Source organism: Pristiophorus japonicus, chromosome 8, assembly GCF_044704955.1.
Source record: "Pristiophorus japonicus isolate sPriJap1 chromosome 8, sPriJap1.hap1, whole genome shotgun sequence".
In the NCBI taxonomy this organism is placed as follows: Eukaryota; Metazoa; Chordata; class Chondrichthyes; family Pristiophoridae; genus Pristiophorus; species Pristiophorus japonicus.
Window position 1 is genome coordinate 18,756,814 of NC_091984.1, and position 24,281 is coordinate 18,781,094.

At 49.1% G+C, this 24,281-nt stretch overlaps 1 protein-coding gene across 1 annotated transcript in view; it reads right to left on the reverse strand.

The window, feature by feature from the left end:
- The window catches only part of st6galnac5a (ST6 (alpha-N-acetyl-neuraminyl-2,3-beta-galactosyl-1,3)-N-acetylgalactosaminide alpha-2,6-sialyltransferase 5a), a 55,860-nt gene extending 34,757 nt beyond the window's left edge, over positions 1–21,103 (reverse strand). Inside the window, exons 1-2 of the mRNA XM_070885987.1 lie at positions 20,932–21,103; positions 20,482–20,676 (exon numbers count right to left, since the gene is read on the reverse strand). Coding sequence (XP_070742088.1) covers positions 20,482–20,676; positions 20,932–20,946 — 210 coding nt within the window. The 5' untranslated portion in view covers positions 20,947–21,103. The remainder of the gene's footprint in view (positions 1–20,481; positions 20,677–20,931) is intronic.
- Between the last annotated feature and the right edge of the window lie 3,178 nt (positions 21,104–24,281).

Sequence of the window (24,281 nt, forward strand, 5' to 3'; positions counted from 1 at the left end):
TGGGCCGTGTGTCGGTGAGCCGTGTGTCGGTGGGCGGAGTGTCGGTGGGCCGAGTGTCGGTGGGCGGAGTGTCGGTGGGCCGTGTGTCGGTGGGCCGTGTGTCGGTGGGCCGTGTGTCGGTGAGCCGTGTGTCGGTGGGCCGTGTGTCGGTGGGCCGAGTGTCGGTGGGCCGTGTGTCGGTGGGCCGTGTGTCGGCGGGCCGTGTGTCGGTGAGCCGTGTGTCGGTGGGCCGAGTGTCGGTGGGCCGTGTGTCGGTGGGCCGAGTGTCGGTGGGCCGTGTGTCGAGTGTCGGTGGGCCGTGTGTCGGTGGGCTGTGTGTCGGTGGGCCGTGTATCGGTGGGCCGTGTATCGGTGGGCCGAGTGTCGAGTGTCGGTGGGCCGAGTGTCGGTGGGCTGTGTGTCGGTGGGCCGTGTGTCGGTGGGCCGAGTGTCGGTGGGCCGAGTGTCGGTGGGCCGAGTGTCGGTGGGCGGAGTGTCGGTGTGCCGAGTGTCGGTGGGCCGTGTGTCGGTGGGCCGTGTGTCGGTGGGCCGAGTGTCGGTGGGCCGTGTGTCGGTGGGCCGAGTGTCGGTGGGCCGAGTGTCGGTGGGCGGAGTGTCGGTGTGCCGAGTGTCGGTGGGCCGTGTGTCGGTGGGCCGTGTGTCGGTGGGCCGTGTCGGTGGGCGGTGTGTCGGTGGGTGGTGTGTCGGTGGGCGGAGTGTCGGTGGGCCGAGTGTCGGTGGGCCGAGTGTCGGTGGGCCGAGTGTCGGTGGGCGGAGTGTCGGTGGGCGGAGTGTCGGTGGGCCGTGTGTCGGTGGGCCGTGTGTCGGTGGGCGGAGTGTCGGTGGGCCGAGTGTCGGTGGGCCGAGTGTCGATGGGCCGAGTGTCGGTGGGCCGTGTGTCGGTGGGCCGAGTGTCGGTGGGCCGAGTGTCGATGGGCCGAGTGTCGGTGGGCCGTGTCGGTGGGCCGTGTGTCGGTGGGCGGAGTGTCGGTGGGCCGTGTGTCGGTGGGCCGAGTGTCGGTGGGCCGAGTGTCGGTGGGCGGTGTGTCGGTGGGCCGTGTGTCGGTGGGCGGTGTGTCGGTGGGCGGAGTGTCGGTGGGCGGAGTGTCGGTGGGCCGAGTGTCGGTGGGCGGTGTGTCGGTGGGCCGAGTGTCGGTGGGCGGAGTGTCGGTGGGCCGAGTGTCGGTGGGCGGTGTGTCGGTGGGCCGAGTGTCGGTGGGCGGAGTGTCGGTGGGCGGAGTGTCGGTGGGCCGTGTTTCGGTGGGCGGAGTGTCGGTGGGCCGAGTGTCGGTGGGCCGTGTGTCGGTGGGCCGTGTGTCGGTGGGCCGTGTTTCGGTGGGCCGAGTGTCGGTGGGCCGTGTGTCGGTGGGCCGTGTGTCGGTGGGCCGAGTGTCGGTGGGCCGAGTGTCGGTGGGCCGTGTGTCGGTGGGCCGAGTGTCGGTGGGCGGAGTGTCGGTGGGCCGTGTTTCGGTGGGCCGAGTGTCGGTGGGCCGAGTGTCGGTGGGCCGTGTGTCGGTGGGCCGAGTGTCGGTGGGCCGAGTGTCGGTGGGCCGTGTGTCGGTGGGCCGTGTGTCGGTGGGCCGTGTGTCGGTGGGCGGAGTGTCGGTGGGCCGTGTGTCGGTGGGCCGTGTGTCGGTGGGCGGAGTGTCGGTGGGCCGTGTGTCGGTGGGCCGTGTGTCGGTGGGCCGTGTGTCGGTGGGCCGAGTGTCGGTGAGCCGTGTGTCGGTGGGCCGTGTGTCGGTGAGCCGTGTGTCGGTGGGCGGAGTGTCGGTGGGCCGAGTGTCGGTGGGCGGAGTGTCGGTGGGCCGTGTGTCGGTGGGCCGTGTGTCGGTGGGCCGTGTGTCGGTGGGCCGTGTGTCGGTGGGCCGTGTGTCGGTGGGCCGAGTGTCGGTGGGCCGTGTGTCGGTGGGCCGTGTGTCGGCGGGCCGTGTGTCGGTGAGCCGTGTGTCGGTGGGCCGAGTGTCGGTGGGCCGTGTGTCGGTGGGCCGAGTGTCGGTGGGCCGTGTGTCGAGTGTCGGTGGGCCGTGTGTCGGTGGGCTGTGTGTCGGTGGGCCGTGTATCGGTGGGCCGTGTATCGGTGGGCCGAGTGTCGAGTGTCGGTGGGCCGAGTGTCGGTGGGCTGTGTGTCGGTGGGCCGAGTGTCGGTGGGCCGTGTGTCGGTGGGCCGAGTGTCGGTGGGCCGAGTGTCGGTGGGCCGTGTGTCGGTGGGCCGTGTGTCGGTGGGCCGTGTATCGGTGGGCCGAGTGTCGAGTGTCGGTGGGCCGAGTGTCGGTGGGCCGTGTGTCGGTGGGCCGTGTGTCGGTGGGCCGAGTGTCGGTGGGCGGAGTGTCGGTGGGCGGAGTGTCGGTGTGCCGAGTGTCGGTGGGCCGTGTGTCGGTGGGCCGTGTGTCGGTGGGCCGAGTGTCGGTGGGCCGTGTGTCGGTGGGCCGAGTGTCGGTGGGCCGAGTGTCGGTGGGCGGAGTGTCGGTGTGCCGAGTGTCGGTGGGCCGAGTGTCGGTGGGCCGTGTGTCGGTGGGCCGTGTGTCGGTGGGCCGTGTGTCGGTGGGCCGAGTGTCGGTGGGCCGAGTGTCGGTGGGCCGTGTGTCGGTGGGCCGAGTGTCGGTGGGCCGTGTGTCGGTGGGCCGAGTGTCGGTGGGCCGAGTGTCGGTGGGCGGAGTGTCGGTGTGCCGAGTGTCGGTGGGCCGAGTGTCGGTGGGCCGTGTGTCGGTGGGCCGTGTGTCGGTGGGCCGTGTGTCGGTGGGCCGAGTGTCGGTGGGCCGAGTTTCGTTGGGCCGTGTGTCGGTGGGCCGAGTGTCGGTGGGCCGTGTGTCGGTGGGCGGAGTGTCGGTGGGCCGTGTGTCGGTGGGCGGAGTGTCGGTGGGCCGTGTGTCGGTGGGCCGAGTGTCGGTGGGCCGAGTGTCGGTGGGCCGTGTGTCGGTGGGCCGAGTGTCGGTGGGCCGAGTGTCGGTGGGCGGAGTGTCGGTGGGCCGTGTGTCGGTGGGCCGTGTGTCGGTGGGCCGAGTGTCGGTGGGCGGAGTGTCGGTGGGCCGTGTGTCGGTGGGCCGAGTGTCGGTGGGCGGAGTGTCGGTGGGCCGTGTGTCGGTGGGCCGAGTGTCGGTGGGCGGAGTGTCGGTGGGCCGTGTGTCGGTGGGCCGTGTGTCGGTGGGCGGAGTGTCGGTGGGCCGTGTGTCGGTGGGCCGTGTGTCGGTGGGCCGTGTGTCGGTGGGCCGAGTGTCGGTGGGCCGAGTGTCGGTGGGCCGAGTTTCGGTGGGCCGTGTGTCGGTGGGCCGTGTGTCGGTGGGCCGTGTGTCGGTGGGCTGAGTGTCGGTGGGCCGTGTGTCGGTGGGCTGAGTGTCGGTGGGCCGTGTGTCGGTGGGCTGAGTGTCGGTGGGCCCAGTGTCGGTGGGCCCCGGCGGGCTGAGTGTCGGCGGGCCCCAATGTCGTGGTGGTCAGCCGCGTTCTGCGCATGCGCCACCGGCCACCAGAATCATGCCAGACGGCGGGTGGTGCCGGATAAGGGAGTCCCATTTAAGGGAGGTCCAACCTGTATATCCCTGGGATTCTGCATTTCCCCACTCTGAAGAGTGTGATGGTGTGGATACATGTCCTTTCATTATACTTCCTTCATTTTTGGCTTTTCTTATAGAATCATTAAAGCAGAGGTGGTGACCAAGCAGCCCAGTTCTGGGCACCACACCTTAGGAAGGATATATTGGCCTTGGAGGGAGTGTAGGGTAGGTTTACCAGAATGCTACCCGGACTCCAGTAGTTCAATTACGAGGAGAGTTTACACAATCTAGGGGATTGCATTCCCTAGAGTTTAGAGGGTTAAGGGGTGATTTGATTAAAGTTTTCACGATAGTAAGAGGAACTGACAGGGTGGATAGAGAAAAACTATTTCCGCTGGTTGGGGAGTCTAGGACTATGGGGTATAGTCTAAAGATTAGAATCAGGCCTATCAGGAGTGAAATTAGGAAACACTTCTACACGTAAAGGGTGGCAGAAGTTTGGAACTCTCTTCCGCAAATGGCAATTGATGTTAGTTCAATTGTTAATTTCAAATCTGAGATTGCTAGATTTTTCTTAACCAAAGTTATTAAGGAATATGGGGCAGAGGCGGGTATATGGAGTTAGGTCACAGATCCGCCATGATCTCACTGAATGGTGGAACAAGCTCGAGGGGCTGAATAGCCTACTTCTGTTCCTATCGCACCTGTTGCTGGCTCTTTGATACAGACATCGCCTTTTCCCATTCCCTTTCCTCATATCCTTTTTATCTCACGAAAACTCCTCAAAAATTTGAAGACCTCTTCTCTGTGCTAGTGAAAAGAGCCCTATTTGTTCTAGTGTCTCCTCACAACTACAGCCTCTTGGTATCATCTTGGCGAATCTCTTCTGTACCCTCTCCATGGAGTGGACATTGCTGTTACTGCTAGATGAAGTGAAAGCATGAGATTTATTTCCACACATCACTTAAAACAGCAAAACTGGAAATCAGTTCACACTGGCTCTCAGTTGGCCACGCATGTACCAGCTGATAACCTCTTAGGCTAGGGTTAAGTTGTCACCTAAGAAATTTCACCTGGGAGGGCTGACGCACCAACATTAGCGTCCTCGACCAGGCCAATATCCCTAGCATTGAAGCACTGACCACACTTGATCATCTCCGCTGGGCAGGCCACATTGTCCGCATGCCCAAGCCTCCCAAAGCAGGCGCCCTACTCGAACTCCTTCATGGCAAACGAGCCAAAGGTGGGCAGAGGAAACGTTTCAAGAACACCCTCAAAGCCTCCCTGATAAAGTTCAACATCCCCACCGCCACCTGGGAGTCCCTGGCCAAAGACCACCCTAAGCAGAGGAAGTGCATCCAGGAGGGCGCTGAGCACCTCGAGTCTCATCGCCAGAAATCAAGCGCAGGCAGCGGAAAAAGCATGCGGCAAATCTGTCCCATCCTCCCTTACCCTCAACGACTATCTGGCCCACCTGTGACAGGGACTATGGCTCTTGTATTGGACTGTTCAGCCACCTAAGGACTCATTTTAAGAGTGGAAGCAAGTCTTCCTCGATTCAAAGGGACTGCCTATGATAAAAATGAAGAAATTTTAGGAACAGGCAAGAGCCATGAAGCCCAACCAAGGTGGGTTAATGTGGTAGTCCTCTCACCTCTTGAGTCGTGAACGTTATGGGTTCAAGCCCCAACAATGGGCTAAAGAATATGATCGAGCCTAACACTCCAGTGTAGTACTGAGCAAGTGCTGTGTTGACAGAGCTGGTGTCTTTGAGATGAAATGTTAAACTGAGGCCTCAGTCTGCCTATTCAGGTGGATACAAAAAATTCAAACCAAGTCCGTCCTTATTTCAGAGTTGAATCCCTTCTACCCAGCCTTTTCATTCTATTCCCTCTTCTGTCTCCTGGAATTCATCCAATGGCCTCTTAAACCGGTTCACCTTGTCCAATAATTTATCGTTGGGCACAACAGGTCAGTAGAGAAATGCTGCATGACAACAAACCCCTAAATAAGTGAGGATAAAGTTATATTGTGACAGCCTTGCACTCTAGACTGGGCTCTGCACCCAGACTCTGTTCCGACCATCTCTGTAACTGATCTATGGCTCCTGCTTTCCATAATGGAGTAGCGTGCGTCCCAGTACTTTACTGTACTGCAACTAAAATACGCTGGTCCTACAGACGAGATGTTAATCTGCCTGTTCGGGTTGGCGAGCAGGGACTAGTCCTTGTGCCCAGGCCAGCATTCTTCCCTCGCCTAACACCACAAAAAATAAATTAATTCACCTCACTGCTGTTTGTGGGATCTCGCTGTGAACAAACATGGCTGCTTGCATGTGCCTATACAAGTACACGCTTCTGCAGTAGTTTCTGAGGTGTGGCTCAGTGTCAGCCGTGGCTCAGTGGGTAGCACTCTCGCCTGAGTCAGAAGGTCACAAGTTCAAGGCCACTCCAGAGACGCGAGCACAAAATCCAGGCTCAATACTCTGGTGCAGTATTGAGGGAGTGCTGTACTGTCGGAGGTGCTGTCTTTCGGATGAGACTTTAACATAGGCCCCATCCGCATGTCAAGTGGATGTGAAGATCCCATGACACTTTCGAAGAACTAGATTAAGTGAGTGGACAAACCTTTGGCAGAAGTTCATTGTAGGGAAGCATTTCCTCCACAAAAGAAAAATAGGGTGCAATAACTTGCATTTATATTGCGCTTTTAACATAGAAAATCATCATCAGATAGGCTGCAGGGAAACTTACTGAGTCGATGGGCCTTGATAGGGCAAGATGAAGTAAAGTGGGACGAGGCCTGTGTGTAGCCTAAACGACAGCATAGACTAGATGGGCCAAATGGCCTGTTTCATCCAAAAACTGACACCTTCAACAGTGCAGTGCTCCCTCAGTGCTGCACTGGGATGTCAACCTGGTCTCTAGTGTGGCATTTGAGCCCAGACTCTCTAACTCAGAGGCGAGAATGCTAACACTGAGCCATTGCAATCGTGCAGTGCTCTGATCAGAGCCCATTGATGACTTCTGAAGGGATTTTGAAAGTTTCCGTCAGGAAATTGATCTCCTGTGGGAATTGTGTTTTTGCCAGGCGGGGGCAGAGAGAGTCGAAGGGTTTTATTCAACATATACCTGGGGCGATTCCACAATCTATTGGTTCCAGGGAGAAGTAATACTTGCAGGAGGTGCATCAGGACAGGAGGAGGCCATTCAGGCCCTCGAGTCTGTTCTGCTCATCAATAAAATGACATAGAATGTACAGTACTGAAATGGGCCATTCGGCCCAACTGGTCCATACCAGTGTTTATGCTCCACACAAGCCTCCCCCCACCCTACTTCATCTCACCCCATCAGCATATACTTCTATTCCTTTCTTCCTCATGTGTTTATCTAGCTTCCACTTAAATGCATCTATGCTATTTACCTCAACTACTGCATGTGGTAGCGAGTTCTGCATTCTAACTACTCTCTGGGTAAAGAAATTCTTCCTGATTTCCTCATTGAATTATTAATGATTGTTATATTTATGAGCCCTAGTCTTGGACTCCCCCACAAGTGGAAACATTTTCCGTATGTTTACCCTATCAAACCCTTTCATATTCTTAAAGACCTCTATCAGTTCTCTCCTCCAGAGAAAAAAGCCCCAGCCAGAGTCTGTCGCGATCTATCTCAGTTTTGACATTTTCAATTGACCCCTCAGCTTCAGCAGCTTTTTGAGGGAGAGAGTTCCAGATTCCCACTACTCATTGTGTGAGGAAGTGCTTCCTGACATCACCCCTGAATGGTCCAGCTCTAATTTTAAAGTTATGCCTCCTTGTTCTGGACTCCCCCATCAGAGGAAGTAGTTTAAGAACATATGCGTAAGAACGTAAGAAATTGGAGCAGGAATAGGCCATTCGGCCCCTCGAGCCGATTCCGCCATTCAATAAGATCTTCTACCTCAACTAAACTTTCCTGCACTAAGCCCCATAATCCCTTAATATCTAAAAATCTAGCGATCTCTGTCTCGAATATACTCAAATGACTGAGCCTCCACAGCCCTCTGTGGTAGAGAATTCCAAAGATTCACCTCTGAGTGAATACATTTCTCTTCAGCCCAGTCCTAATTAGCTGACCCCTTATTCTGAGACTGTGATCCCGTGTTCTAGATTGCCCAGCCAGGAGAAACATCCTCCCTGCATCTACCCTGTTGAGCCCTGTAAGAATTTTGTATATTTCAATGAGATCATCTCTCTTTCTTCTAAACTCTAGAGAATATAGGCCTAGTCTACTCAATCTCTCCTCATGGGACAATCCCCCCATCCCAGGAATCAATCTGGTGAACCTTCGTTGTACTCCTTCTATGGTAAATATATCCTTCTATAGGTAACGAATAAAACTGTACTCTAGGTGTGGTCTCACCAGGGCCCTATATAATTGCAGTAAGACATCTTGGGGCCAAAATTGCTCTCCGCCCAAAACGGGGCGCACCTATCGATTTTCAAGTGTTTTATCTGCCTCTCAGAGAAAAGGGGCCGCCCATTTAAAACTGAGATGAGGAGGAATTTCTTGTCTCAGAGGGTCGTAAATCTGTGGAATTCTCTGCCCCAGAGAGCGGTGGAGGCTGGGTCATTGAATATATTTAAGGCGGAGATAAGACAGATTTTTGAGCGATAAGGGAATAAAGGATTCTGGGGAGCGGGCAGGGAAGTGGAGCTGAGTCCATGATCAGATCAGCCATGATCTTATTAAATGGCAGAGCAGGCTCGAGGGGCCGTATGGCCGACTCCTGCTCCTATTTCTTATCTTCTTAAAGCATGGGGTGGACAATCTGGCGATTTTCAGCACTTTGTTGCTTGTTTCCGGTCGGAGCGGTGTTGGTGTCGGGAGAGGGGCGGAAGTGCAGGCGGGTCGGAGCAGTCGTGGCTCCAAGTCATCAGCGCCGCGCTGATGTGTCACAATGTCCCTCTCCTTCAGTTAAAGGGGAGGGCCGCTGCAAACGCTGCAGCCACTTCAGTGGCAAACACCGGGCCATCAGGGAGGGTTTCGGCCGGGCCAGTGGCCTGGCACCCAAGAGGAGGTGCCAGGCTGCCTGCTGGCGGCCCAGCTGAACCAGTGGGCATAATTGTCGGGCCGACCTGGCAGTTGGCCAACAATAAAAAATAAAATGGAGGGGCCGGCTGTAGCAACTCCCCCTATAAGGGCGGATGCGCCGCCCAGCCACAAACAGCTTCTCTAAAGGCTGTCAGTGGCACCGACTGGCGGTGGTGTCGCTCCCGCGGGCCAATTCTGCACGAGGGTCGGAAAGGTGATCGCCACCAGTCAGTAAGGGTTCGGTGCATGCCCGACGCAGCAGGAACATGGGTGGAACTTATGGAGGTGGGCAATTTTGGCCCCCTTTACACTTATACTCAAATCCACTTGTAATACAGGCCAACATACCATTTGATTTCTTAATTGCTTGCTGTACCCGCATGTTAACTTTCAGTGATTCATGTACTAGGACACCCAGGTCCCCCTGAACACCATTTCCCAATCTCTCACCACTTAAAAAATACTCTGTTTTTCTATTTTTCCTACCAAAGTGGATAGATTCACATTTCTCCACATTATATTCCATTTGCCATGTTCTTGCCCACTCACTTAGCCTCTCTATATCCCTTGAAGCCTCCTTGCATCCTCCTCACAATTTACACTCGCATCTAGCTTTGTATCATCAGAAAACTTGAATATATTACATTTGGTCTCCTAATCCAAATCATTGATATAGATTGTGAACAGCTGAGGCTCAAGCACCAATCCTTGTGGTACCCCACTAGTTACAGCCTGCCTACCTGAAAAAGGACCCGTTTATTCCTAATCTTTGTTTTCTGTCCGTTAACCAATCCTCAATCCATGCTAGTATATTACCCCCAAACCCATGAGCCCTAATTTTGTTTAATAACCTCTTGTGTGGTACCTTATCAAATGCCTTCTGAAAATCCAAATACACCACATCCACTGGTCCCCCCATCTATTCTGCTAGTTACAACCTCAAAAAACTCTTAACAGATTTGTCAAGCATGATTTCCCTTTCATAAATCCATGTTGACTCTGCCCAATCCTATTATTATTTTCCAAGTGCCCTGTTACCACATATTTAATAATAGATTCTAGCATTTTCCCTACTACTGATGTCAGGCTAACTGGTCTGTAGTTCCCCGTTTTCTCTCTCCCTCCTTTCTTAAATAGTGGGGTTACATTAGCTGCCTTCCAATCTGTGGGAACCGTTCTAGTATCTATGGAACTTTGGAAGGTGACATCCAGTGCATCCACTATCTCTAAAGCCAACTCTTTCAAAACCCTAGGATGTCGGCCATCAGGTCCAGAGGATTTATGGGCTTTCATTCCCACTAATTTCTCCAGTAATACTAATTTCTTTCAGTTCCTCATTCTCGCGAGACCCTTGGTTCTTCACTATTTCTGGGAGGTTTGTTACCTCTTCTGTGAAGACAGACACAAAGTAATTTGTTCAATTTCTCTGCCATTTCCTTATTCCCCATTATAAATTTCTCCTGTCACAGCCTGCAGGGGACCCACATTTACTTTCACTAATCTTTTCCCTTTTACATACCTATAGAAACTTTTACAGTCTGTTTTTATGTCTTTCGCTAGTTTACTCTCATAGCTATTTTCCCTTTCTTTATCAATTTCTTGGTCCTCCTTTGCTGATTTCTAAAATCTTCCCAATCCTCAGGCTTACTGCCCTTTTCGGCAACATTATAAGCCTCTTTCTTTGACTAGTACTATCTTTAACTTCTCGTTACCACGGTTGGACCACTTCTCTTCTGGAGTTTTTGTGCCGTAAGAAATGTACATTTGTTGTAAATTATTGATTCATTCTTTAAATGCTAGCCATTGCTTGTCTACCATCATACCTTTTAATGTAGTTTCCCAATCTGCCTTAGCCAACTCAGCCCCTCGTACCTACATAGTTTGCTTTGTTTAGATTTAAGACCCTAGTTTCGGATTTAACTAAATCACTTTCAAACTTAATATAACATTCTATCATATTATGGTCACTCTTCCCTAAGGGCCTCTTTACTACAAGGTTATTAATTAACCCTTTCTCATTGCACAATACTAGATCGAAAATAGCCTGTTCCCTAGTTGGTTCCTCAACATACTGATCTAGAAAACTATCTTGTATACATTCCATGAATTCGTCCTCCACACATTACTGAAAATCGGTTTGCCCAGTCTATATGTAGATTAAAGCCCCCCATGATTACTGTATTACCCTTGTTACATACGCCTCTAATTTCCTGATTTATATTGTGCCCTACATTGCAACTATTGTTTGGGGGCCTATAATCAACTCCCACCAATGTTTTCTGCCCCTTGCTGTTTCTTAGCTCCATCCAAACTGATTCTACTTCTTGATTTTCCGAGCTAAGATCCTTTCTCTCAATTGTCTTTATCCCATCCTTTATTATCAGGGCTACCCCTCCTCCTGTTCCATTTTTGTCTATCTTTTTAAAAGTTAAGTATCCTGGAATATTTAGTTACCAATCTAGGTCACTTTGCAACCACATCTCCGTAATGGCTATTAGATCAAACCTATTAATTTCTATCTGCGCTATTAATTCATCTATTTTGATGCAAATGCTTCGTGCATTCATATATAGTGCCTTTAGCTTTGGCTTTATTCCTATTTTTCCCTGATGCCACCTTAGTCACTGATGCCTTATTACCATTGTTACTCTCTCTGTCCCTGATCCACTCTGCTTATTTTTACTCAAAACTCTACTGTCTACCCTATGAGCTCCTTTAATTATCTTAAACACCTCAATTAGATCACACCTTCATCTTCTATACTCAAGCAAATATAAGCCCCTAGTCTATGCTACCATGATAATCCTTTTAGCCCCAGTATGATTCTGGTGAACCTGCACTGCAGCCCCTCCAAAACCAATATAATCCTTCCTGAGCTGTGGTGCCCAGAACTGAATGCAGTGCTCCAGATGCAGTCTAACCAGAGCTTTATATAATTTTAGCATAACTTCCACCACTTTGTGTTCCTGTCCCCTTGAGATAAAGGCCAATATTCCATTAGTCTTTTAAATTATTTTTTGTAACCTGTCCACTAGCTGTTAGTGATTTCTGTACGTCGATCCATAAATCTCTCTGCTCCTCCACAGTTCCTTGCTTCTTACCATTTAGAAAATACTCTGATCTATCATTCTTCGGTCCAAAGTGACCTCACTGAACTCCATCTTCTGAAGTTTTGCCCACTCACTTAATTTATCAATGTCCCTTTGTAACTTTCTACATCTACACTACTTACTGTGCCATCAAACTTAGTGTCATCAGCAAACCTGCATCTACGGCTCTCTATTCCTTCATCTATGTCATTGATAAATATCGTGTAAAGCTGAGGCCCCAATAGATTCCCTGGGGGACATCATTAGTCACATCCTGCCAACTGTAGTACGTAACCATTATCCCTACTCTGTCTCCTACCTCCTAACCAATTCCTTACCCATGCCAGCATAGACTGGTTGGTCTGAATAACCTGTTTCTATGCTGTATATCCTCTCTAATCCTATGTTAATGGGATACCTCCAATTCCACTCACTTTCAGTTTTGCCAACAGTCACTTGGGTGCAACCCTCTGGAAGTTCATATAAATAACATCCATAAACTCTCACTCATCCATCACATTAGTTACCTCCTCTGAAAAACTCAACTTGGTTAGTTAGACATGACTTAGCCATTACAAGGTGTCGGTTACCTGGGAGTCCCTGGCCAAAGACAGCCATAAGTGGAGGAAGAGCATCAGGGAGGGCGCTGAGCACCTCGAGTCTCGTCGCCGAGAGCATGCAGAAAACAAGCGCAGGCAGCGGAAGGAGTGTGCGGCAAACCAGACTCCCCACCCACCCTTTGCTCCAACGACTGTCTGTCTGACGTGTGACAGAGACTGTAATCCCCATATTGGACTATTCAGTCACCTGAGAACTCACTTTTGGAGTGGAAGCAAGTTTTCCTCGATTCCGAGGGACTGCCTATGATGATGATGATGACTCGTTCCAAATCCATGCTGGCTTTAGCATCTTGGCAATACGTGGGCGCGCCGATTTCCCGAAATGCGCTGCTTGATCGCAGACTCACCCCTTATAACTTGATCACCCACTCATACAGTTAGCGAGAGCACTTAAAATACCTCCTGCTGTGGAGAAACAATCTGAGGGTGTTCAGTATGTTACGTTGTTTAAAAAGCTGGTATTTTTTAAATTTGTGAAATCTTGCATTAATTATTTTGTGCTCCGGTCAAATGGAAGGAGTTGGTCTTGGTTGAAATTACACCAATAGTCCAGCACCACATAAAAGTACACAGATTTCAATTGTAATGGCCGGAACGGCACAAATCCTTAAACAGACCTTGATGAATATGTTAATGATGATTCCTCCATCAAGATTCTCTCGTATCAATTAGCATCGAGCTCCGTGGGGAAGCGCAGAATTCAGTAATAACCTCTGGTAGTGCAAATTTCTGGGCACGTGCCTGTCTTTTTAACATAAACAGCGAGTAACTTAGATGTGTTAGTCCCAGAGGTACAGACAGGTAACAAGTGACAGTAATACTAAATAGAAATGTGATCGCTGCTGATGTGATTGCTAAAGGGACTGGATAACATAGACCATGACAAGCTGTTTCACCTTGTCCAGAACAGCAAGAGCCAGAGGACATGGCCAGAGCCTGAGGGGTGGGGGGGGGGGGGTGTAAATTCAAAACTAATCTATGGAAACAGTATTTCAGTGAACGAGTGGTCAATCTATGGAATAGGCTACCTAGGGAGCAGTTAGTATTGATTCATTAAAATGCAAACTAGATTAGATTTCTTTCAGAAAATAACATTTTGGAATGCAGTCTATGATTAATTTAAGACATGACATGTGATAAGTCTAGCGTGCCTGGGAGGAACAGATGACTTTGGACCTATGGTTCCCAAAACTCTCCACCACTGGGATTTTCCTCGCCTCACATCTGTTGCAGACTCGTTGATAAAGATTGATTGCTATGATTCGTCAACAACTTCATTATCGTTGTATAATAAGAACATAAGAAATAGGAGAAGGAATAGGCCATTCGGTCCACATAGTCCCGTATCATGCGACTACCAGGGATGTATTCTCTCAAATTTAGAAGGTTGATGTGGGTGAACTGATCGAAGTTTTCAAGATATTAAGGGAAACAGATAGGGTAGATCGAGATAAATTATTTACGCTGGTTGGGGATTCTAGGACTAGAGGGCATAGTCTAAAAATTAGAGCCAGGCCTTTCAGGAGTGAAATTAGCAAATACTTCTATGAACAAAGGGTGGTAGAAGTTTGGAACTTTCTTCCAGAAATGGCAATTGATGCTAGACCAATTGTTAATTTTAAATCTGAGATTGATAGCTTTTTGTTAACCAAAGGAATTAAGTGATATGGGGCAAAGGAGTTAGGTCGCAGATCAGCCATGATCTCACTGAATGGCGGAACAGGCTCGAGGGGCTTAATGGCCTACTCCTGTTGCTATGTTCCTATGTACCAGGATGGTAGAAGGTGAACTAGATGGACTTTGGTATTTTTCATCCAGCAATTCCTATGTTCAGTGGCGAATGAGGTGTCTAGGATCCCGCTCTTCCCTTCTAATACTTTTGTTGCCTGATAATAATGTAGGTGGTACTTCATTAATAAGCGTGCACTCTACATCCATCAATAATCTCTACAATGCGAGGAGAATACAGTTCCAAAAAAAAGAAATCAGCCAATTTTGCGCAAGAGGTTTTGACATTGAGTTTTGGTGTCACTGAGGTTGGAGGTGGTGTAGGGGATTTGTCGGCTTTTACTCCCATGAGTTTCTCAAGTACTTTTCCCTCTACTGATATTAATTACTTTAAGTTCCTCGCTTTTATTCGCCCCTTGGTTCCCCACTATTTTTGGAATGTTTTTTGTGCCTTCTACTGTGAAGTCAGATACAAAATATTTGTTTAAAGTCTCTGCCATGTCCTTATTCCCCATTATAATTTCTCCTGTCTCAGTCTCTAAGGGACCAATGCTTACTTTTGCTACTCTCTTCCTTTTTACATACTTGTAGAAATTCTTACAATCTGTTTTTATATTTCTTGCTAGTTTCCTCTCATATTCCATTTTAATAAATTTTTTGGTCATCATTTACCAGTTTCTAAAGCTCTCCCAATCTCGAGGCTATTCTTCACAACATTATAAGCCTCTTCTTTTAATCTAATACTGTGCTTAGCTTCTTCAGTTAGCCACAGATGGATCATGTTTCCGGTGGAGTTTTTATTTCTCAATGGAATGTACATTCATTGCAAGTTACGGAATATTTCTTTAAATGTTGCCACTGTTTATCTATCGTTATACCTTTTAATCTAATTTCCCAAACTACCTTAGCCAACTTGCCCCTCATACCTATACAATTGACTTCATTTAAGACTCTAGTTTTGGATTTAAGTATGTCACTCTCAAATTCAATGTAAAATTATGATCACATTTCCCCAGAGGAGCCTGTACTATGAGTTAACTAATTAACCCAGTCTCATTATACAATACAAGATCTAAAATAGCCCGTTCCCTGGTTGGTTCCACAGTGTATTGTTCTAGGAAATGCATTCCATGATCTCATTCAATAGACTATGGCCGGGATTTTGCTCACCTTGGTGGGTCCGGGACAGGCGACGTCGATGGCGGGTCCCGACCCTGCCTGCTGGCTCCATCCCACTGTCCAAAATGGGGCTTGATGGGGCTTGTTAAGCCCACCCAGCGCATTTTCTGGTCCAATTTACAGGAAGCGGGTCCGGTGATATCATTTCATGACGTGTCATCAACCGGTTTCCTTACAGGGACCATGGCCAACTTTATTTTGACATTTGTGCTGTCAGTGTTCTACAGCATGGAAGTGCTGCAAACACTGACAATCATTGCACGGAGGTTCAGGGCTGCACCCAGGTTCTCCTCTTCCCTTGTTGGGTGGAAGACACCTCCCCAGGAGACCAACATAGCCTGGTTGCGTATTGCAGGAGGGCACAAGCTGGGATGTCATCAGAAGGGCCTGGGTTGCAGTGGTACCAACCTTTCAATGATCTCAGTAGATCACAAAATGTTAGTACAAAGGCACACTCAATGTCATCCTGCTGCGCCTCTCATAACATCCCCATCACTCTGCCTTCTCTAACCTACCCCGCACATCCTTACTCACACCCACTTACCTTGCATGTACACCCATCCCTCTCTCTCTATGTACATTATCCCATCCGCATCTCACTAGCCACCCCTCATACTCACCCTCGTCCTAGTTCAATTGTATCAACTAACAAGGCACTTGAGTCTGTTATCCAATGCTCATGTAAAGTTTCTACTAATGTGTTGTCAAACACTGAAACCTTTATTTTCAACACTTTGCGCTCTTGGACAGATTTGTGTGCATCTTTGGAAGTGGCTTAGTGAGTTTTGTGAATAGTGAGACATAACGGTACCCGCCCGCCCTCCCCGCAATGGCGGTGAGTGTGAAAGGAATGGCTTGGACATTGTTGGGATGCTTTATGGTGTTACTGTGCAGTGGTGCCAACCTGGCACATCATGTGACAGCCAGGGTGTACAACATCAAGTGAAGTAAATCTGGCCATGGCCAGGCCATCCCTGGCATCAATGCACTTGGGTATATCAATGATTTGTATGAGGAGACCAAATGTAATATAATCCAAGTTTGCTGATGATACAAAGCTAGGTGGGAATGTAAGTTGTGAGGAGGATGCAAAGAGACTTCAAGGGGATATAGACAGGCTAAGTGAGTGGGAAAGAACATGGCAAATGGAATATAACGTGGAGAAATGTGAAGTTATCCACTTTGGTAGGAAACATAGAAAAGCAGAGTATTTTTCAAATGGTGAGAGATTGGGAAATGTTGGTGCTCAGAGGGACCTGGGTGCCCTTGTATACAAATCACTGAAAGTTAACATGCAGGTACAGCAAGCAATTAAGAAAGCAAATGGTATGTTGGCCTATATTACAAGAGGATTTGAGTATAAGAGTAAAGATGTCTTACTGCAATCATATAGGGCCCTGATGAGACCACACCTGGAGTATTATGTACAATTTTGGTCTCCTTACCTAAGGAAGGATATACTTGCCATTGAGGGAGTGCAACGAAGGTTCACCAGACTGATTCCTGGGATGGGGGATTGTCCTATGAGGAGATATTGAGTAGACTAGGCCGATATTCTCTAGAGTTTAGAAGAATGAGAGGTGATTTCATTGAAACATACAAAATTCTCACAGGGCTTGACAGGGTAGATGTTTCCTCTGGCTGAGGAGTCTAGAACTATGGGTAACGGTCTCAGAAAAACGGGTCTGCCATTTAGAACTGAGATGGGGTGAAACTTATTCACTCAGAGGGTGGTGAATCTTTGGAACTCTCTACCCCAGAGGGGTGGAGGCTCAGTCTTTGAGTATATTCAAAACAGAGATCACTAGATTTTTGGATACTAGGGGACTCAAGGGATAAGGGGAAAGTGCAGGAAAGTGGAGTTGAGGTAGAAGATCAGCCATGATCTCACTGAATGGTGGAGCAGGCTTGAGGGACCGAATGGCTTACTCCTGCTCCTAATTCTTAAGTTCTTATGTGCTGATGTCCTGTGTCCTGTGCAGCATCAGATGATTGCAGAGAAGGTTGGTGTTGTTGTTGGTGCTGCTGGTGTGCCTGGTGATGATCGTGGTCGGATTCTGAAGACCAAGGCGAGACAGTATAATGGCACCCATGTTGATGGAATAGATGGCAGGTGAAGTAGAGATGACAGAAGCATTTTGTCAATGGTGAGAGAGTTCTTCCAATGAGGTGAGAGTGGATGGAGAATGGAAAATAGAAAGCCTACAGAATCTGTGCTGGAAATGGACTGAGATATAGTTTGTGGCTGAGGAAAGTGATGGGGTGGGAGCTATTACTGTACATTTGAAGCTGTAAAGTAATCAGCTGGAGCAATGGCCACTGAACTCCCGCCTCAGGTTGACAGCCGTGGTCCTCGAACAGCGAGGTTTCCATAGCCATGAAGTTAAAGTGAAAAGGTAAGTTAAAAAAGCCTGTTAATGATCTGTCACCTAGATGCTAATGAGATGAACTGGGTCCCCGACCGCTGACTGTCGGATCTGCTCAGCGCTAACAGACTGACATTGGGAAAGGCGCGTGGCAGCAGGGTCCCAACTCATTGTCAAAAAAAACATTCCCACCTGACCTGTCGCCGATCCCGCCCGCTGACCCCCTGGAAAATTCCGACCTACCTTCACCAATCTGAAAATTTAAATCCCCCACGATTATTGCATAACCTTTGCTACAAGCTCCTATTATTTCTTGATTAATATTTTGTCCGATATAAGTACTATTTGTGGGTCTATAAACCACATCCACCAGTGAATTCTGCTCCTTGTTATTTCTTATCTCCACCCATACTGATTCTGCTTCCCGATCTCCGAGCCAAGATTCTTTCTCACTACTGACCTTATGTCATCCTTTATCAGAGCTAGCCACCCCTTCCTTTATTATCAGGGCTACCCACCTCCTCTTTTTCCATTCTGTCTGTCTTTTTGATTGCCCCACCAGAGGAAATAATTTCTCTGTATTTACTCTATCGATTTCCTATATAATTTTAAGCACCTCAATTAGATTACCCTCAATCTTTTAAACTCAAGGGAATACAAACCAAGTTTATGTTATCTGTTCTCAATTTAACCTTTTATGTCCTGGTATCATTCATGTGTAACCCTAACCCCAATATATCGTTCCTGAGGTGCCGTTGCAATGTTGGAATTGCCATCTTTTGGATGAGATGTAAAACCGAAGCCCCCAGGGCCCTCTCAGATGCACGGAAAAATTCCCAAGGCACTATTTCGATAAACAGCACGGGGTGCGGGGGGGGGGGGGGAGGGTCCATGTCCCCAACGACCTGGCCAATATTTATTCCTCAACCAACATCACTAAAACAGATTATTGATCATTAGTGCCTCATTAGAACTGCAGTACTGGAGAATCTGCCTAGAGTTAGTGCTCTGAAGTGGGACTGGAACCCTTCTGTCTCAGATGAGAGAGTGATACTGCTGAGCCACGCCTGACGCCTGTAGTAACTGAGACAGAGCCAGCGCAGGGCCAGGGCACTCAGAGTAGAAATGGGGTAAGAGGTCAAGTGAGTGGCACTTGGGGTAAGGCAATGCCAGCTGAGTAACAACTGGTCCAAGAGACCCCTAACCAAGAGAAACTGACACTCTCAGAATTTTGTCCCAAGTCACTTGCCATAAGCAGTAAGGGGCATTGCCAGCTGTCGCATCTTGGCATTGAAAAAGAATTGAGGCTGGGCTGCTCTCTGTGTCCGTGTTCTTAGGTCAGAGATTTAAAGATAGGTCAGTCCTGATTCCCACCCCCTGATCCTTAACCTGTGTTTTCTGTTGGAAACTATGCACATATGGGCATCAGGTGACAATAGCATCCGCCTCCCGTGTGATGCCCTCTGGAGTTGAATAGCCCGCTGACACTCACTGGTTAAGCCAGTGGTTTTCAAAGTTCTGAGTAATCTCGCACCCAGGGGCCACCCTGCAAACAGTGACATGGTCCCAGGGACTGCCCCTTGCAAACAATGTCATATCCAGGGACTGCCTGAAAATACTGACACACTCCCCAGGACCTACCTGAAAATATTAACACACTAAAATATTAACACACTCCCAGGGACTACCAGAAAATATTGACACGCTCCCTAGAGCCCCTTGTAAATACCGACAAACTCCCAGGAACCACCTGAAAATATTCTCATACTCACAGGGACCCCCAGTAAATATTAACACACTCCCAGGGACCCCCAGTAAATATTATCACACTCCCAGGGACCCCCATTAAATATTATCACACTCCAGAGAGCGCCATGTAAATACAGATACACTCCCAGGGACCCCCTGATAATATTAACACACTCCCAGGCAGTGCTCCCAGGGAACCCGCATTTCAATATACAAAACGCGCATGCACAGTATTTTGAATGGCCTGCGTGGTCCTTAAAGGGACCACGCGGGGGCTCCCCCCAAAAATTACAGGGAATATAGCTCCCAGGGATTCCCAGAAAGTATTGACACACTCCCGAAGACCCCTTGTAAACACCGACAGACTTCTGGGGGACGCCTGAAAATATTGACAAAGCCTCAGCCCCACCCACCCACCCCCTGAGAAACAATTACACGCTCCCAGTGACCCCTTGTCAATAATGACAGTCCCTGGGGCCCACCTGCAGGTACTGACACAATGACGTCATGCCCGGTTTCTGGCTTAACTCCAGTTACCCGCCTTGGTTCCATCCATCGCCCCGAATACCCTTGCCTAACAGAAATCTGATCATTCTCAGGTCTGAAATTTTCAACAGCTTTTTGGGGATTCCAGATTTCCACCGCCCTTTGTGTGAAGAAGTGTTTCTTGACATCACCCCGGAATGACCTAGCTCCAGCAACCACTGGCTCCTGGGGATCCTTTGTGAGCACCCTGTCAATGGAAGGACGTGGAACAGTTGTTACAATTAGTCCCACTTTCCTTTGCTCTTTCTCCAAAGCAGTGCCAACGTTTCCTTTTCCAGGACGCATTCAATTCCCTTTTGAAAGTTACTACTGAATCTGCTTCCATCAGACAGTGGATCCCAGATCAAAGCTCGCTGCGTAACAAAAAATAACCCCATCTAACCCTCTGATTCCTTTGCGAATTATTTTCAATCCGTGTCCTCTGCTTACCGACCCAGCTGCCGGCGCAAACAGCGTATCTTCATTTACTCTATCAAAACCCCCATATAAATTTTGAACAGAACACCTCTATTAAATCTCCTCTGCTCCAAGGAGAACAATCCCAGCCTCTCTAACCTCTCCACAGAACTCAAGTCCCGCACCCCTGACACCCTCCTGGTAAATGGCTTGGCGGTGTGCCCCGTTTAAAAATGAACTGGACGAGCCGGATGCCTCTGCCCCATTACCTTGCGGTCGATGAAATTGATGTATCCCGTTAGCACAGGCAGCGGAGGAGGCTCTGGGCGCCCGTGTGGTTCGCTCCTCGTCCCCTCTGCGCTGTAGGACACCAGGGAGCCAGCACTGCTATCGCTGTTGGAAGTATACAGAACCAGCAGAGTCCCGCACGTGGAAATCCCCAAAAACACTACGATTAGATGTCGCTAAACAAACAAACACACACACATATACACGCAAAAAAAAGGTCAATTGCAATGCAAAAATAAAAATCAGTTTGGTATATGCATAAAACTCAAGAGGCAATTTTTTGCACTGTTTTTAAAATAATCCTTTATATTTAAAGTTTAATATGCATTCATCAATTTAACACGTTCTACATTCTTCCCTGCAATGCATGCAATGCAAATCAGCAAACTGCAATTAACAAATAGTTAACATATATATATATATAAAATTACCACCAGCTTCTTCATTGTGCTGCCCTGCTCCGGGGTTTTGAACCCATTTCTCTATCTGTACCTCTCCACCAGCTGGTTCTCAGACAGGGAAGATACAAGGAATCACACGCTCATTCGGCAAATGTTGCACTCGGTGCGATGGAGAGCATGCTGACTGAGAATCTCATACTGTTGCCTCTCTCTCTCTCTCTCCAGCAGCATCGCCACGCTTCATGCTGCAGACTCAACCCTCGAGGCTTGGGGAGTCGAGAGGACTCCGCTGGGTCCCAGCGCCCGACCTCTCGTCTATAAAGTTGTTCGTTCCACCCTGCCCAGACTATGGAGTCAGTCGTGTCGACCTTGGTTTAATCATAGAAGCAGAAGAGACGATTCTCTGGTGGAAAATACAGGAAAATAATCGTGTTGCCACTCCAAAAAGCAGCAAATTCGATTTAACGTTAAAATACAACAGGGGCATTTAAAAGACCAGTGCTCGATCAACGACTACAGCGTTGCAAAGTAGCTAAAATGCTTCGAGATGCTTCTGAGAGAGGTGATAAGGAGATGTATAAATGCAAGTCTTTTCATTATCAAAAGCAATAGAAAGGAAAGAAAGACTTGCATTCATATAGCACCTTTCATGACCACTGGATGTCCCAAAGCGTTTTACAGCCAATTAAGTACTTTTTGAATTGTAGTCTCTGTTGTAATGTAGGAAGCACAGCAACCAATTTGCACACAGCAAGCTCCCACAAACAGCTTTCGTGATGTTGGTTGAGAGATAAATATTGGCCAGGACACCAGGGATAACTCCTTGCTCTTTTTCGAAATAGTGCACAGTGCCATGGGATCTTTTACATCCACCTGAGAGAGTAGACAGAGCTTCGGTTTAACATCTCATCCAACAAACAGCACCCCTGGCAGTGCAGCGCTCCCTCAGCACTGCACTGAAGTGTCAGCCGAGATTGTTGTGTGCAGGTTCTGGAGTGGGACTTGAACCCACAACCTTCCGGCTCAGAGGCAAGAGTGCTACCCACTGAGTTACTGACTGACAATGCTAAAACCAATCCTCCACAACCCGCCAACCTTTCCTTTGCCTGCGTGCAATCAAATTATCTTTAATAAAAGGGGCGAGGCAGGTGTAAGAAAGGGTGTCTGATTTTATCAAATGGATCCCAAGGTGGGCCAAAATGAGGATAACGGAGGTCATGTGACCGCTGAAAGACGAGAGAGAAGTCGCTCTGATCCCAGCACGATTCCATGATTATTCATTCACAATCAGTGATCTGCCCTGCAGTTTATTGTAGGACACATCACTGACTGCAATCAATGATGGCTTCTCCGGGTAGTGCTGACACATTTCAACGCCCCAGCCCTTCCGTTAAACGGGAGGGACGCTGTGAACTCTGCAGGCCATTTGAAGGCCTCCACTGGGCCACCAGGGCTAAGGGTCACCATGGCCGCGGCCTGGCACCACACAGATTGCTGGCCTGCACGATGGCGGCCTGGACCTTGAGGAAGGAGCGGCGAACGGCCCGACCGGGGAGTCGGGACAAATTTAAGATGGCGGTGCACGGCGCAGTGCACCTCCTCTTTAAGGTTCGCCCCCTGGATGGGCCACCAGTCCGGTTAGCGATCTACAGCCCCGAAGGAGGTCATCTGGCCCAACACACCTGTGCTGGCTTTCCGAAAGGGCTATCCATTTAATCCCATTCTTCTGCCTTTTTCCCTTACCCTTTTAATTTGTAATTAAGCCGCATCCAGCTCCACCGTCGTCCAGTGGGTGGGACTGCACTCATCTGCTTTCATTCTTATCTACCCAGTCACAGCCAGAAAATTACCTGCAGTGGCTTCCTAACCCTGCATCGTTACTTCTGGTGTCCCCCACGGATCTATCCTTGGGCCTCTCCTATTTCTCATCTACACGTTGCCCCTTGGCGACATCATCCGAAAACTCAGCATCGGGCTCCACAAGTACAGACGACACCCAGCTCTACCTCACCACCACTTCTCTCGACCCCCTGCACGGTCTCTAAATTGTCAGACTGCTCCAGTATTGGATGAGCAGAAATTTTCCTCAACTAAATATTGGGAAGACCGAAGCCATGGTTTTCGGTCCCCGCCACAAACTCCGTTCCCTGGCCACTGAGTCCATCTCTCTCCCCAACTCCTGTCTGACGCGGAACCAGACTGTGCGCAACCTATTTGACCCTGACATGAGCTTCCGACCACATATCCGCAGCTTAACTAAGACTGCCTATTTCCATCTCCGTAACATCGCCCATTTCCGCCCTTGCCTCAGCTCATCTGCTGCTGAAACCCTCATCCATGCCTTTGTTACCTCCAGACTTGACTATTCCAACACACTCCTGGTTAGCCTCCCACTTTCGACCCGCTGTAAATTTGAGGTCATCCAAAACTCTGCTGCCGTGTCCTAATTCGCACCAAGTCCCATTCCCCCATCACCCTTGTGCGCGCTGACCTACATTGGCCCCCGGTTAAGCAACGCCTCGATTTAAAAATTCTCGTCCTTGTTTTAAAATCCCTCCATGGCCTCACCCCTCCCTATCTCTGTAATCTCCAGCAGCCCTACAACCCTCCGAGATCTCTGCGCGCTTCCAATACTGACCTCTTGAGCATCCCCGATTTTAATCGCTGCACCATTGGTGGCCTTGGAGCCTGGGCCCCAAGCTCTTGAATTCCCTCACTAAACCTCTCTACCTCTCTTTCCTCCTTTAAGACGCTCCTTAAAACTTACCTCATTGACCAAGCTTTTGGTACTTTGTCCGATAACGTTCTTTTGAAGCACCATGGAATGTTTTACTACGTGTAAGGCGCTATATAAATACAAGTTTTTGTTGTTTTTAAATATTTACAAACTTCTCTTTTAAAATCTGTTATGGATTCTGCTGTGTTTGTGGTAGGACATTCCTATGTCTAAAAACCCTCTGTGGAAAAGAATTCTCTTAACCTCTCAACATTCGTTGTTTAGATGATGATTTTATATTTATGCCCTCTATCTATCGACCAGTGGAAATAACTTTTCCCTATTTATCTCATGAAGACCCTTCATAATTTTGAACTCCTTTTTTGGATCTCCTCTTAACCTTCTCTGTTCTAGTGAATACAGCGCCCGTTTCTCTAATCTCCCCTTAACAATAATGCCTTGCATTTATATGATGCCTTTAACATAGAAAATCATCCCATAATCAGAGAAAAATGGACAGCAAGCCAGAGAAGGTGATGCTCGGAGAGGTAACCAAAAAGCTGGTCTGGGGCAGGTCTTAAAGGAAAGGAAGGAGGTGGAGAGGTAGACAGGTTGTAGGCAGAATTCCAGAGCTCAGGGCCTAGACAGCTGTAGGTATGGCCGC